Genomic DNA, 16,377 nt, shown 5'->3' on the forward strand with positions numbered 1-16,377 from the left:
CTCAAAACAACTACGACTACACTCACATCAGGCAAATGCAACACAAGTTAATTTCTTTGCTCCGTATGTGACATATATCCCACTTTTTATGCCAGTCTGAACGGCCCGGTTCTGATCTGTTCACCCCCCGAAAAATTTTAAAATATAATTTTTCAGATCTGAACGATGATACTGCATGTTATTCTACTTTTATGTGATTGATGTGAGACATTGGTCATCATTCTGCACCAGAAGAAGCCGGATCAGATGTAAACAATGGCTGAAAAAATTAAGGAAAAAGGAATAAGAATGAAGTTTGTTCCACTGAAGAGAATCACTTCACAATCCCACCACTCCTGACTTTGAGTCAATGCTCCACGAAACGCTGCTGCTATTAGTTGTGGTTTCTTTTTATTAGCTTCCTTCACCTTGTTACGATTTTGTAACATTGTCATCTGCCATCGCTGAGTAAACTTGATGCATACATTAAGATTACAGCATCCATTATTGCTTTTGTAAACGATGCGCTGCTTTGTGGCGTCAACGTTCTTCTGCGTACGCGGGTCACTTAGTAAATTAACACAGAAGTCTGATTGAATACAATAGAAAAATATCCCTTATTGGACCACAATGGGTAGAAAAATTCAGTGGTATGAACCACAATGCAAAAACAATCTGATTTCAGCAAAAACTTGGCATGCTGTGTGAACGTCGCCTTAATTATCGCCATAGGAAACAGGTGTCAGATTTGTTTTGTTTGGCATATTGGTGCAAACATTTATAAGCAGAAATAAATTTACATGATTAAAAACTGACAGCAGAATGTTATAAATATATGCAAATTATAACATAAGCAGAAAACAAAATGAAACCAAAATGTTCCAGATTGTCTTAGATTTGGTTTCACAAGCGATGACCCAACTTCCCATGGATCTCGGTTTAATGTTTCTGTTTCAAAGTTCAAATGTAGATAGAGCCTTATTTAGGCCTACATTTAAAGATAAAAATATCTAAAACACAGACAGCTCCTCTATCACAGCTCTGGGTGACACTGACTGATGAAATGTGAACTGATCCTACAGCTTATCTCAGAGTTTATAAACCAAACGCCGGTGGAGTCGGTCTCCTGTTCATAGAATGTCCTGAAACATTCCTGAAATGTCTGTGATTCATGAAGGGAGGGCTGCACAGATTACAGCAACACGGCATGTTCCCTCACGCAAACGGGTACGCGTGTGTCTCCACAGAGCGATGGAGGTGTTTTACAGAAACCAGTGGATTAGTGTGTGAAAGGTCGGGCTGCTGTTACGTATCTGGTATGTTGCATCAGCCCCTTGGACCGTGTTTGGGATCAGGCGTGCACAGCTGTGGGGCCGCATGCAGTGAGACCCAGAGTTAGAGGAGCGCATGCACAGAGGGGCCGCTGACTGATCGGAGAGTATTTTTAACTCCTGTTGGGACCTTTGACCTCTGGTTCTAAGAGTCATTGGTTACTTCACAGAGCAAACACCAGATTCGGGGAAAGGGAAACAAGATGGCGGAGAAGTTGCTAAAACTCCAAACTACATTTAGGTAGATCTCAGTAACAAAAAGGTTGATTCATCTCAGTAAATTGGTTCCAAAAGTGAATATTACATAGTTTAATTAACTCCTGAGTGATAAATTTCCTTCTGCGGCTATAAGGGCAATACTTAAAAAAGTAACAAAGAACAATGTCGTTAATATTATGACTTTATTCCCATAATAATTCCCATAATATTATGACTTTATTATTGTTATTTTATTTTCATTCATTTCTTAGTGTGGCCATAATAGCTTTGTGCTAAATCATCTTTTACTCTGGCTTACAGCTCATAAAAACTCAAAATTTTATTCCTCCATTCACTCAAACGTGTCTAACTTGAGGCCCGGGTCATTCGGGTCAAATTTGGCCCAAAACAACCATTTCTATGGTAAAGTGCCAGAGTTGCTCTGGGCTCCTGTGTCCTATTTTTTAAAGATGAACGTTAATTTTGCGCTTTGTTCAATGACGTCCAGTATAAAGTTTCCACCGTCTGTGATGATTTATGGTGCCATTTTATTTGGTTCACTGGGTTTTATGAAGTCCAAAAAGCTCCAGACCACTAGGGGGAGTCAGGACTAGATAAACTACATAAATATGCTGCTGTTAACATTGTAAATGACTGCATGTCTGAAAAAGATATGAGGTATAACACACCTTCTCTTTCTTAATTGAGGATTTCTTCTAGAAATCCCATTAAACCACCATCTTTACTGATGGCCTCGTCCCGAGTGACTCTGCCGACTCCCCCTAGTGGTCTGGAGCACTTACGTTTTCTGGAGCGTTTCATACTTGCTGTTTTTGCCATTTCTTTCCTTTGATTTTATTTCCTGTGTTTGCAACATTTCTTCTGTGGTTGCAGTGTTTTTCCATTGCATTAATTTATTTTGCGTTTTGAAATTTGCGCTATTCATGTTTGCCATATTTTTTCTGGAAAAAAAAAGTCAGAATTGTGAGAAAAGTGGGAAAAAAATTATATTTTATTAGATTTAGTTTTTTTTCCTAAATGGCCCTACTCCTTTTCCGTATTCTTAAAACCACACAGAAATCAGTTTTTATCCTCGATGTATCGTATATTCAATTTTAGGAAAAATTATTATAAAAAAACGTATTAATATTGCTGATATTATTATTATTATACATTTTAAGATTTGTATTTGGTCGAATTATAAAGAAAACATTTGAGAAAATGATGTATTTGATAGAAATTAAATATTTTGACCTTTTGGTTGACATTAGATGTTTTGTCAGCTGGAGGCAGCGGGATCAAGATGTCTAATTTTAATCATGTTATAAAATCTTTATTTTACAATACTTTAGTCTTTATTACAGGCGGTGATAAGGTGTCATTATCACTACTCCAATAATAAAATAAAACAAATCTACAGCCTGATTTGTGCCTTTATTTATCACATTCTTGCCTTAACATCTGTTGCAATAAGCAGAAAATTAATTAATCGCATTATAAATTAAAACAAACAATAATTTCCATATGAATGACTGAATGTTTTTCTCTTTTTTTATCTTTCTACCAAAAACTGGATGACAAAAGTCTTCAGTTTGGTGCTTTAGTCTCGACTTGCCTTTTTAATTCCTGTAAAACAATTTTGCTTACAGAGATTTCATAATTTGTTTTGTTTTTTTATTTTGGATAGTTTTGCAGCTCCAGAGCTAAATGTCCATTAGAATTGAAAGTTTATTGATCTTTGACAATGTGTTTGTGCATTATAATTACTATCAATATTATTGTTTATCACTGCTTTTCTGACAGCCCTGCTCGTCTCCCACAGTGGACGACGGTTTGTTTTTGTCTGAACAGATTCTGTATTTTGGGTCGGGCTTCTGGCTCGTTTTAACGTCTCTGTTTCTCGTCACGGTTTTGGCTGAGCAGCAAAGTGGGCGAAAGGTCGCGCTCATGCACAGCTCGTGCGCGGCTCGTGCGCGGCTCGCTGATGTCACGAGGGTTTCAATAATAGCAGCTGTTATTTACAAACCAGAGGCTGATACTCCATCCTTTCGCTTCCATCACTGCGACCTTTTACCCAGTTTCCTCCTCTCCAAAACTCTCTGCATCCCCGTGTTTCTCCTCCTCCTCCTTCCCTTCGCAGTCTGTCGTTGCACTTTCACCCAGAGAGAAAAGATGTTTCCCCGAGGCGTCTTCTCTGATCTCAGAGCTGCAGACTTTGTGAGTCAAAGGTCGCCCAGTGTGTTGATGGCGAAAGCTGCTGGTTTTTTCCTTGTTTTTATGAGACGCTTGGCTCATTCTTTTGGGTTTTATGAGAGCAGTAAAACATTCAAGGTAAGCGTTAAAATCCACCCCCCCCCCCCCCCCAAAAAAAAAAAAAAAACCTTTGTGGAGATTACCGTTTACAAATTCTTGTAGGGTGAGGAACTGTTGACATGTACGTCATTACTCTGCCGTGTTTGTTGGTGATTAACTTCCTTTTTGCTGATTCAAAACAACCATGTCTGCTTCAATCCGATCCTCCCCTCAGGATCAAGTTCTGGTCAACAGTTCCTTTCACCTTTCACCTACTTCTACATTAACTGTGATTTTCGTTGATAGTTTTTAAAAATAAAACTACATTTAGCAAGTTTTGGCTGACTTATTTCAAAATCCAGCAGTTCTGCTTGTTTGATTTTTAATTTTATTGTTTATTTGATAGAGACATAAAGAAGAAACACAAGAGGAGGGAAAAAATCTGATTTATTTTATTATGTAACTAATGATTTAGACCGGAAGCGTTTAGAAGTGTTTTAATCTCACTCTTCTTTGGTTTTATCAGTAGAAGATAAATAAATGTTCTCATAAAATGGATCTCACTGGGACAAACCTGGTTAAATATTAAATGTCTGGAGAAAAGCTTTTAATCGGAGCTTGTTAATAGAAAGTGTAATAATCTCAGTTAATTCAGAGTATCCTGACAGAAACATGCCACCTTAAGCAACTTGGAGCCATTTTGTTGAGTTTAATACGGAGCTTTTAGAAAGCTTAGCTGGTTCTTTACAGCAGATAAAAACCTTAGTTTTGTCTCTTTTGTGTGCCGTTAGATCTTCTCTTTAAAATGTCCGTAAACATCTAAAACCTAGAACACGCTGTCTTCTTCATCTTTTGTCCATGAGACGTACTCATGCTCTCAGCTTGGACTTTCACCCCTGACCTTTGACCACCATGTTGCAAAACTCACATTTTCCCCCTTTAAAGTCCAATAATGGCGATTAGTTTGCTGCTGAAACCTGACCAACCTCTGCTCTATCTGTTGTTTGGCGGCGTTGGGTCGATCAGGTATTGGGTCCAGACAGCAGCTGTTTACTCAGACGGTTTGTGGGTTTGCTGCTTGTCCATCACCGCGGCTCCCCTGCAGGTCATTCTGCAGGTCGTTCTGCTCTTTTATTCGCCTCTTGCCCAGAAACCACAAGGTGAAACCAGCGTGTGAAAAAAACACGTGTTTGTAACGGCACATGGAGTTTGGACTTACTCAGGTTGGCGAAAATCAATCGATGAAAACTGGAGAACGGTTTGAGTTGAGCTTGAAAGTTCTGATAAGCTGGACTTTTTCATGTTTTAGTAACCCAGAAGTTGACTGGGTTACTAGGTTATAAATCAAAATTTATTCAAAGAGAACTTTTTATTCAGTCAATTATAACACAGAGGTTTAAAAGACGGATTAGACACAAAACATATAAAACATTTAATTTCGCTTTGGGATTCATAAAGTATTTTTGAAATTGAATTTGAAACCAATAGAAACACTTAATTATTAACCAAATTAAGCAAACAGTTTTCAGTTTGTCTTCAATATTTGCTTTTAATTCCCACAAAGATTGACACTGAAAGGACTAATAATCTGATTTTAGATCCGTTTTTCTTGTCTTTGCTAATTTTATGTATACCTCTATTTTAAATCCTAACATAGAAATAAATTAGTTTTTTTATAGTAGATATGTATCTAACAGTATGAAGGTTTTTTTCTTTTCCAAAAGGTCAATAACATTTGTGTCTCTAAAGTTTTATTTGGCTGCCCTGAGAGTAAAAGTGGCTCTCTAAGTTGTAAAGGTTACAGACCTCTGATCCAGCTCCTTTTCTACAGTTTTGATCCTAAACTACATAAACATCCATTCCATACTTTTCATGTTTCTATATAAAATAATTTATTTAATTAACTTTTTGTCTTGCTAAATTCTGTATATCCATTACTTTTTATTCAACATTTATTTTACAGACGTTGCAGTCAGATGCTCGTCTGACAACAAACTTTTCTGGGTTCAGTGAAGTTGAAAACTTCGACCGATTCTCCCCCACAGGATCGATAACCTATAAACTGACCTTTGACCCATTGTAAACGTGCAAGTAAAAAACGAGAAGCAACTTCTCAGTTTAATGATGGAAGAGAGCTGAGGAGGAAAAGGGGAGCGATTCTCCAGAGTTACATGCAGTTCTGTAATTCTGCACTTTGTGATTCATAAACTATCTGTTGTAACATTACAGTCACAATATAACACTGAAATGGCAAAATGGAGAATGTTCCTGAAACTTTTGAACAGTTTGATGGCTGAAAATCTCCCTGGAATCTATAATTGCATTAAAGTAGTTTACTTTGTTCATTTAGCATCTATGCTAACTTTGAAAATGTTTCGCGTGCTTAACTTTGCCTAATTTAATTTTTCCAGATAAATTCTAAAGCGCTAATTTACTTTGTTGTTTTGTTAATGTTCAATAAAGTTTGACATCTGTGATGAAGTTTGGTTATTGACTTTTTACAAATCTTCAAGTAGCTAGATGTTAGTATTCATGCTCTTATTTTGAAGTGAGCGAATACTGTTTACCCAGAAGCTCCATTTCCTTCCCTCTCAGTCCTGAGCAGCAAATGTCTTCAGTCTGTACCCAGAATGCATTGCAGTAGACCTATAGTAACAAATTAAAGTCTACTGATGTCCTGCTGGTGCTTAGCCCTTTAGGGTCACACCTAACTTTAGAGTTAGCGTCGGCCATCGCTTCTGGAAATTATACCAATGAATGAACCAGTAGGGGTCCACAGGGAATAATTTTGGCAGATTGTATTTATTTATTTTTACATTTTTGGACAAGAGGTGGAGCATAATCTAGACAGATTGGCTATCCATCAGAGGTCAAGATGAATTTTTCCCATTTTTTCCAAACTCCTGAGTTTCCATGTGTTGCAAACTTAATTAATCAGTCTGATTTCACTGTTTTTTTTTTTTTTATTATTATTGCTGACAACTGTTAACACAGACAAGAAGGAAAGTGATCGCCTCCTCTGATCAACCGTTACTGCGCCGAATTTTGTTGGCTTGCTGAGTAAATAAATATTTACAATCTGGCTCAAACAATTGAACATTTATATCTTTTGCTAAAATATTAGGTTATTTCACGTTAGCTCACTTCTTCTGTATAAGTCAGCTAACATAAATAGCAGCGCTAATTTATATTTACCTGTTAACACAATAGCGATAGCGCCATTAGCTCACGGAGTCAGGAGTGCTCACATTGCTCTATACGCCCACTAGTGGCGAGCTGCTGTAACTACAATTTAATGTCTCCCTCAGTCCGAATAGGAGAAGTAATTTCTATAGTCAAACAGAAGTCTTCAATGTAATTAAGAAAAGGGAGGCAGTGTAATTATTTCTAATGTCTAACGCATCAAGACTGCTATGTCTTTAAACAGTTTTGGGAAAGCTTTAGGGCTTCTGAGGACCAAAGTGTCTATGATTCCTTCCCGTCTCACCCTGTTTGGACTCTTCTTGAGAAAGTAAACATGTTTTTCTGCCATGTTTTTTGCTCTTTGAAGGCTGACGGACAGCTATCCTCCTGCCTCCATCCTGTCAGTAACGGTCACGGCTCAGTGGGGAAATGACTTTATGGGTTATTGTTCTGTTTAAGAGCTGCAAAGGTTTTGGCATCCAGGCTTGTTTTTCCTCTAGGGTCAGTCAAAGCCTCCAAAAGTTTCAACAAAGTTGTGAAAAAGAGTTGCAGTAAAAGAATGAGCACAGTGGCGATCTTGGAAAGTTCAGTTTTCACAGCCAAAACAAAATATTATGTCTGATGTCTTGATGCATTTCAACACATCCAGAAAAAAAAAAGTTATAACAATTCTCTAAATAATGCATCTGTCTCATAATTTTGGCATTAAGTAAATATAAATAATTGAATTAAGTCTGATGTAAAACAGGAAAATTGATTTGAGGACAAAGTGCATTTTTATACAGTGAATGTAAACAACTAATTTAAATGCATAACTCAGAGCTGGAGATATGATATCTTTATTTTATATTTTAGTTCGTTAGACACAGATTCTGTTTAAAGATAAAGGTTGAAAATAAAAAAAATTAAAGATGGGTTTATCATTTAAACAGACAAATACTCAGGTTCCTGTTACAGTGTGATAAATTTGTATTGATGTTTTAGAAAACCATTTAATTTCTAGTTATCCACAACTCTATGCTAGAAATGTGCATGTAAATATAAAAAAATATATAAACTTTTCTTAAATAAAAATAAAAGACAAGAACAAACCATAGAACAGTTGCTAATATTTATTAAAGCTAAAAATGTCGCTACAGTCAACAGAGCTCTCGACTCAAATGGTGCATAAATTTAAATATCTAGTTCCATAATAAGGCAGGAAAAGTAGAAATGTTGCTCATGAGAAACATTTGACTTGCAGATGGACGCCATATTTAGCATGGAGTAGCTGCTGCAGGCCAGCACTGTAGAGAGACAATGGAACCAAATAATCTGCAAACATTAAATGATTTACAAGATGGTTACCAAAACATCCGGTGTTGCAATCACTTCAAAAATCATCAAAGTACAACTTAAAGAGACCAAGAGGCAAAATTTTACTTTGTCTGATTCCTTTAGAAACAAGGAAATTTTAATTTTGCTTGGATTACAACAACTGCTTGGTGACATTTTAATCTACTATTATAGGAAGAAATTATTGTGAACAAATTGGCATCCAGGTGTTTTTGCTGCCCCCCAGTGACGACAAATAGCGAGTAATGTCATTATCACTGCAGCTCTTTGTGCTCCAGATCCTCTCATTTCCTCCTTGGGTCTCTTTTTAAATCATCCATAAATTAATGTTAAAGTTGCACTCATAAGACTTATGAGGGTTCATGAATAAACAGTGCTGGGTCTCCTGGTCTCTCATGTGATGCATGCAGACCAGAAGCACAAAGGAACCTGATTATTTCCTCTCTTTATTTGAATGAAGGCGCTCTATTTTGAAAGAGACTGGTTGTACCTACTTCACACAGAGCACATCGTTCTTATAAGAGAGGCACTAATAATAAAAACATCTCATTAAGCTGCTTTCAACATGTTGATATCTCTGCTTCAAAGCAGCCATTTTCTTTTAATCTTTCTTGGATTTCAGGTTCTAAGAAATCCAAGAAAGATTGGATTTCTTGGATCCAATCCAAGAAACAAAGAAAGCCTGGTTCTTTGTTTACCTTTGGATTATCTTTGTTTTTGTGGGATTTTTATGATATAAAGGGCTTTGTTTGTTTGTTGGTTTGGGTTTATTTCCATTTGTACTGGATTGTGTTTAACCACATTCTGCTGGGTAACTGTTTACAGTTCAGTAAACTATTCTAATACTAAACCATACTAATAAATTATTTACAGCTGTAATTAACATTAATTTTGATAAATTAAAATATACAAAACATGGCAAAATTACACACTTGCGTGATGCAAAATACAATAATTTTGAAACTGCCAAAAAAAATTATAATCTTAGTAAAAACCTAATCAAAAAATTTTAGTTTTTTTGAAATTGCTATGTTTTCATTTAGCTAATTTATTTGCTCAATTATATGGTCAATGGAAATGCAGCTACATTGATCTTCTCACAGCAGGGAAATTAAGCAGCTGAACTCTGCTCTCGCTGTCTGACGCCTGTGAACGTGAGTCTTTTGTTGCTTAGTTATTCCTTGAGGCAGCATCTTGTTCTTCCTGCTGACTCCTTGCGACCTCAACGCATTGTTCCCTGTGATCACCGGAGGCCTGAGGCTTCCTGCCTGACAGCTCTGCAGACCGAAACGCTTGCGAGTTCCTGATGGTTTCTGCTTCATGTAGCTCTGCACAGCACAGTGGAGGGTTTCTTTTTAGGTAACAAGTACAGAGAATGTTGCATTTTAGGGGAAAAAAACAAAAAAAAAAACTTATGGCTAGATCACATGTAGCCAAATATATAGGAAAACTAATACATTTTCATGCATTTTGGCCTTTCCAAAAGTGGAGATTTAAGAAATCTCCATGTGTTTGCATGGGAAAACAGAGATTTGGAGTTTTACTGTCTGTGGCAAATAATGTGGTAATATTCACATACTGGCTTTAACATAATTCCCAATCATTATCATCATGTTTTAATAACTTTAATAATATTCTAATGTGCAATTTAAAAGTAGCTCCACAAACAAGAACTCGCTGGCGCCATATTTAATTCCTGACTGGGAGTCGTGGTTGTTTTGAAGCACTCTGATTGGCTGACAGGTTTTGCGTTACACTGCCCCCTACAGGTTTAAAACAATGATTAGGGACGCATTTGTGCCGGTCCATGTGGATGAAGACTTTTCTGAAACAGATTGTGTACAATACTTTTTTTTAATCAACGTGGCAGAGATATTTGTTTTGTTATATACATTTTATATATATATATATATATATATATATATATATATATATATATATATATATATATATATATATATATATATATATACACATTTTCTATATACATAAAAATAAAAATAAAAAATTCCCTTCTCACCCACATGGTGGTGATTCTTCTTCCTCTTAGCTCGGGTCCTCTACCAGAGGCCTGGGAGCTTGAGGGTTCTCTGATATCTTGGCTGTGCCTAGGACTGCACATTTCTGGACTGAGATGTCTGATGTTGTTCCTGGGATCTGTTGTAGCCACTGTTCCAGTTTGGGGTGACTGCCCGAGGTCCCGATGACCACAGGCACCACTGTGGTCTTCACCTTCCAGGCCCTCTCCAGTTCCTCCCTTAGGCCCTGGTATTTCTCTAGTTTCTCATGCTCCTTTTTCCTGATGTTGCAGTCACTTGGTATTGCCACATCCACCACAACGGCTTTCCTCTGTTGTTTATCCATCACGACTATGTCTGGTTGGTTACTCACATTATATATATATATATATATATATATATATATATATATATATATATATATATATATATATATATATATATATATATATATATATATATATATAAACAATCGTATTCCACCCTATAATAATCTCGCAAAGCTCAACTTGACTTTTTTTTTACCAACTCTTCTGCAGTTCTTAATCAAACTTTATTAATTCAAAGAAGGCGTTGTTTGTTTTGTCTGTCTCTGACCTTCTGATGAGGTTTATTTTTTTTTTATCAAGAAACATCTGCAGTGGAGATCTAGACATGCACCTTAGTTTAAAAATAGTTGAATAATGTAAAAAGTTTCAGGGCTATGATGTCATTGGTTTCTGCATGTACTGAAATTTTATTAAGAATTAAAATATACCATCCTGTCTTAAAAGAATAAGCTTACTGCTTCAATTTGAGGCAACAGCACCATCTGCAGACAAGTAGATGTTTGGGCCTTTTAAGTGCCTTAAATCACTGTGACCTGCTGCTTAAGTGTTTTTGGTAGAAATAAATTAAAACCTTTAATACAGACTAAAATTAGAACAACCCTTATTTTGCTTTTATTTTTCAAAAACAAAGTGTAAAAACATTTACATCGTGTAGGTGACAAGTGTCTATCACTTAACTTAAAGATTTTTTTAAGTTTAAGGAAATCACAAAATTTATAATTTAGTGAAGTGGTAAGGAATCATTTTAAAAAGTACAAGTTTCAAATGATCAAAAATGTTTCAAATGAAACCATGTTTATCACCTGATAAACAAGGGGAGATTGTTTATTCTCTGTGTGGAAATTTTTATATTTTTCATTTACTCTGTTGATTAAAGAGCAAAAGAAAGAAGTCAACTTAAATATTCAGTTTTTAGTTTTTATTTTTGTACAAAATACAAAAAATATTTTCAATTCATATTTAACACTGCATGTTATGAAGAATTACTACAGGTCCCTGGTAATAGGCACAGGGCAACTATTCAAATATTTGCCAAAACAAGAATTGGCTTTTCAACCATTTTCACACGTTAAATCTAATAAGGCAAGACAGACAATTGACATAACTACTGAACAGACTTCATGTCTTTTTCTATTCATTCAGACATATATTGATTAAGCAACAAATATACAATGGGTTTCTATCTAGAAATGGGAATGTAAAGTTAAAAACAAACAAGTAGGTATGTTCCAATCCTAAATACCTTGCCTCCACAAAATTGGCTGCACTTTATAAAACTGTTAACGTCTCAAAGTCCTTGAAAGAAAAGTAGAGAAACATCAGAACGGACCGAGAAAGACTTACAACACAGAACTTGTTTCAGGTGTCCATTTTAATATTCTCCTCCTTCTTCCTCACCCTCCCCTTCAATAGAATCGGTACCGACCTCTTCATAATCCTTCTCCAGGGCAGCCATGTCCTCCCTGGCCTCGGAGAACTCTCCCTCCTCCATGCCCTCACCCACATACCAATGAACGAAGGCTCGCTTGGCGTACATCAGATCAAACTTGTGGTCGAGCCGAGCCCAGGCCTCTGCAATGGCCGTGGTGTTGCTCAACATGCACACAGCCCTCTGGACCTTGGCCATGTCTCCACCAGGAACCACAGTGGGAGGCTGGTAGTTGATGCCCACCTTGAAACCAGTGGGGCACCAGTCCACAAACTGGATGGTGCGCTTAGTTTTGATGTTGGCAATGGCAGCGTTGACATCTTTGGGCACCACATCTCCACGGTACAAAAGGCAGCAGGCCATGTACTTGCCGTGGCGAGGGTCACATTTCACCATCTGATTGGCTGGCTCAAAGCAAGAGTTGGTGATTTCAGCTACGGTCAGCTGCTCATGGTAAGCCTTCTCAGCAGAGATGACAGGGGCATAGGTGACCAGAGGGAAGTGGATACGTGGATAAGGCACCAAGTTGGTCTGGAACTCGGTCAGATCCACGTTGAGCGCGCCGTCGAATCGAAGAGAAGCCGTGATGGAGGACACGATCTGACTCATCAGTCTGTTCAGGTTGGTGTAGGTGGGGCGCTCGATGTCCAGGTTCCGACAGCAGATGTCATAGATGGCCTCGTTGTCCACCATGAAGGCGCAGTCCGAGTGCTCCAGGGTGGTGTGGGTGGTCAGGATGGAGTTGTAAGGCTCTACCACGGCTGTGGACACCTGCGGAGCCGGGTAGACAGAGAACTCCAGCTTGGATTTCTTGCCGTAGTCGACAGATAGGCGCTCCATCAGTAGGGAGGTGAAACCAGAGCCAGTGCCTCCACCGAAGCTATGGAAAACCAGGAAGCCCTGAAGACCATTACACTGGTCAGCCTGAAAACAGAGAATGGTCGTCAGAGTCCACAACACACAAATTTACTTTGTCTTTTCAGATGATTTTATATTCATTTCATTCCATGATCTTACCAGTTTGCGAATCCTATCCAAAACAGGATCAATGATCTCCTTTCCGATGGTGTAGTGCCCACGAGCGTAATTGTTGGCAGCGTCCTCCTTACCACTGATCAGCTGCTCAGGGTGGAATAGCTGGTGGTAGGTGCCAGTGCGCACCTCATCTACGGAGGGATTGAAAATAGTCACACATTAAATAAACATATTCAAATCTTTGTTGTCAACTGCTTCATTCAATGCTCTCCAGCAAGTGGTGAGACTTACCAATGACAGTGGGCTCCAAGTCCACATACACAGCCCGGGGGACATGCTTTCCAGAACCGGTCTCACTGAAGAAGGTGTTGAAGGAGTCGTCTCCTCTTCCTGCGGTCTTATCACTCGGCATCAGACCGTCTGGCTGGATGCCATGTTCCAGACAATACAGCTCCCAGCAGGCATTGCCAATCTGGACTCCAGCCTGACCAATATGGATGGAAATACACTCACGCTGGACAGGTAGAAAGAATTCATTTTAATATGGGACACAGATAAAACATGCCATCTGCCATCAAAGTGAGAAACAAAACAATTATTAAGTTAACTGAATCAATATAATGTATTGATGAGCCCTTTTCTGTATCACTTTGTGAGCCACCCTAAATTAATAAAATCAGCCAGTTACATTGATAGAAATATTTGACAAACTGTTTATAGTTTTGTATTGAGAAAATGAAGCTCTTTGTCCAAACTGTGGCTGTAAAAGAGTTAAGGAATTCATTCTAAATTGCCCGTTAGCAGAACCAAAACTTTTGTCTTGAAAGATGAGTGGACCGTTACATCAGTTGAAGAAACTTCTAACTGAACACCGGAAAAAAAATTAAAAAGAAAAGGCGGGAGTCAAAAGACAAGTTTCTTCTAAAAGTGAATTTTTTTTAACTCCCAAAACATCAGGATATCCCGAAGACAAATAATTTGAGCAAATACTAAATGCGCGCCAAAGTCCTTTAACTTTGGCAATTACAACTGACGGGTAATTGCAGCAGTTAGCGGTTGGTTTGAGCTACAATCACAGTTTTAAAAAAGTCTCAGACCATTTTAAATGCATTTACACTTACATCAGGATTGAAAACAATTTGCTCATAATATCGTGGATAATACATTTCACTGTTAAAATGAGCGCGAAAATTTTGAGAAGTAAAACCAACGCAGTTTTCATTTCCCTTCCTGTGAAAAGTCAAAACGAAACAAAAGTTTAAATATTCTTACCATTTTCGCTCTTTTCTGAACGTGCGAAGACAAAGCAAAAAGCAATGAGCGAGTGGACTGACAAGACGACGAGCCTTCGGGAAATCTTCAACGCCAGAACCGTTAGTTGGTGGCGGTTAGGCTTATGTAGGCTGGGTCATACCATTTTGTAACAGTTTAGGGATTGTATAAACCTTACATTTTACGTTTTTATTACAACTAGTACAAATTTAGTATGAACAATATTTATAAAATTAAACAAATATAATCAATGACCGCAGTAGATTTATAATAGATAAATAAAGTTGCATGAATCCCCCCCTAAATATTCTCCAGATGGTCTCGCCCCCACTGGAAAGCCTGTATGCCCCAATCCAATGGACCTTACCAGAGGGGCCGCTTTTCATTGGCTGCTGTCCATTCTACGTGGTCACGTGGGTGGCCGTTTCACAAACACACGCTTCTCAATAGCTAAGTACAGCATAATGGCAGTACTGATACAACTTCTACACCTTGAAGCCTGTCTGCTACACAGTCTTACGTTAGCTAAACAGATCAATATGCAATGTGTACTGTATGACATACACTAAAGATTTTATTTTAGCAGAAAAGGCTTTGGACTAAACTGTTACTCGTGTTAACCACTCTAGCACCAAGTACAGCTAGTCAATCAACATCGCTGTGTTCAGGGAAGCGCTGATTAATAATCGAGAAATAAATATTAAGCCTGGAAACTTGATATTGTAACGGACTGAATGTTATGTTTTTAATGTAATTTTTGCTCGTCTTGCGGGGCGAAGGCAATTGCCACGGTAACAGGTGTGATTAAACTACAAAGAGAGGGAAAGAGTAAAAAGGTAGGAGTGGTTTTGAGTTGATCACCTGTTCCGGTTATTTTACCTTTGTTTACCTTTGCTGTGGCTCATTACAGCCGCTGTAGTTTCTAAACGTTGGACTAATTACCTCGTTCGTTTGTGATTATACGTCATTCACAACAAACATCAAATAGAACAAATAGATTTCATAAAATTTTAAACAAACAAATGGCTTCTTTACCTTAAAAGAGCTCTTTGGTTCCTCTTATCAGTCTGTAGCTTCTCATATTGAGGTCATCAAACCAAATTTCAGATCTACCATAACTGACTGACACCTGCTGGCCTCAGGTTTGCAACCAGCTTCTGACTGAGAAACCAGTAACCTCCTCCCAGATGAGGACATGAACTCGTTAGTTCTTCTGTCTATTGCAGTGACTGATATATTGTGAAAATCCTGTAGAAATGATGCATTAATCAGTCATGTTTACATAGGAACAATGCGCTACGAGGCTTTGGTTGAGACTTGCGGTCACGTGGGTCGGCTGTAGGCGGAGCTTGGCAAGGTCCATCCAGTAGGTGGCGGTAATGTGCCGGTCTAATAATGCACGGGTTAAAATAACTCAAATTCTAGATGACTGAGAACTTCTTCACTGTAGCTCTCCTAATAACATTAAAACCACTTATTTCCTAAAGAAAAAAAAAACAACAACTTTGAGACATTGGTTGCTGCATTTTTATCTTTTTTATAATTTTAAAGTATCTACTGAGCTTTTAGCTCCCTTCCGTGCCTAGTTATTCAATTTAATAGATGAATGAATGAAAAAATAAATGGATGGATGGATGACTGAAGCAACAAGCACAAAACTCAACACATACACATTGGGCTAGTGTAGTTTAACAGAGCAAACAACAGAAAAGCTAATGCAGCAGTAGTTATAAATGAAAAGTAAAAAGTCGGCAGTCTTATCTCAAAGCAATCTTCATGTCAAATCGCCACATTCCGAGATAAACTTCTAGGATTTTCAGGTTTTATTCATATTTATTTCAACAGATTGTGGAAATTACATCCCTGTAAGAAAAAATCAAAATGGGAATGCAACTCCCATGATCTGAAGGGATCCAGAATGGATTTAGATGTAGTTTAGCGGCTCAGATGGGTCTGAAGCAAGGTCACATCAATAGGTTTTCTTCTTTTTGATCAGATGAGCAAGTTGTAGCGATGCTATGGCAAACCAGACGATA

The 16,377-nt window shown here is 37.8% G+C and overlaps 1 protein-coding gene across 1 annotated transcript; it reads right to left on the reverse strand.

Moving 5' to 3' along the window:
• Nucleotides 1-12,019: 12,019 nt before the first annotated feature.
• Nucleotides 12,020-14,448, reverse strand: LOC122839106 (tubulin alpha-1B chain-like). Its single transcript, XM_044130424.1, has 4 exons — nt 14,342-14,448; nt 13,361-13,583; nt 13,112-13,260; nt 12,020-13,018 (listed from the first exon to the last, which is right to left on the reverse strand). The coding sequence occupies exons 1-4, from the start codon at nt 14,342-14,344 to the stop codon at nt 12,038-12,040; spliced, it is 1,356 nt and encodes a 451-aa protein (XP_043986359.1). The 5' UTR covers nt 14,345-14,448; the 3' UTR covers nt 12,020-12,037.
• Between the last annotated feature and the right edge of the window lie 1,929 nt (nt 14,449-16,377).

The sequence above is a fragment of the Gambusia affinis genome, linkage group LG10 (assembly GCF_019740435.1).
Source record: "Gambusia affinis linkage group LG10, SWU_Gaff_1.0, whole genome shotgun sequence".
NCBI classification, from domain to species: Eukaryota; Metazoa; Chordata; class Actinopteri; order Cyprinodontiformes; family Poeciliidae; genus Gambusia; species Gambusia affinis.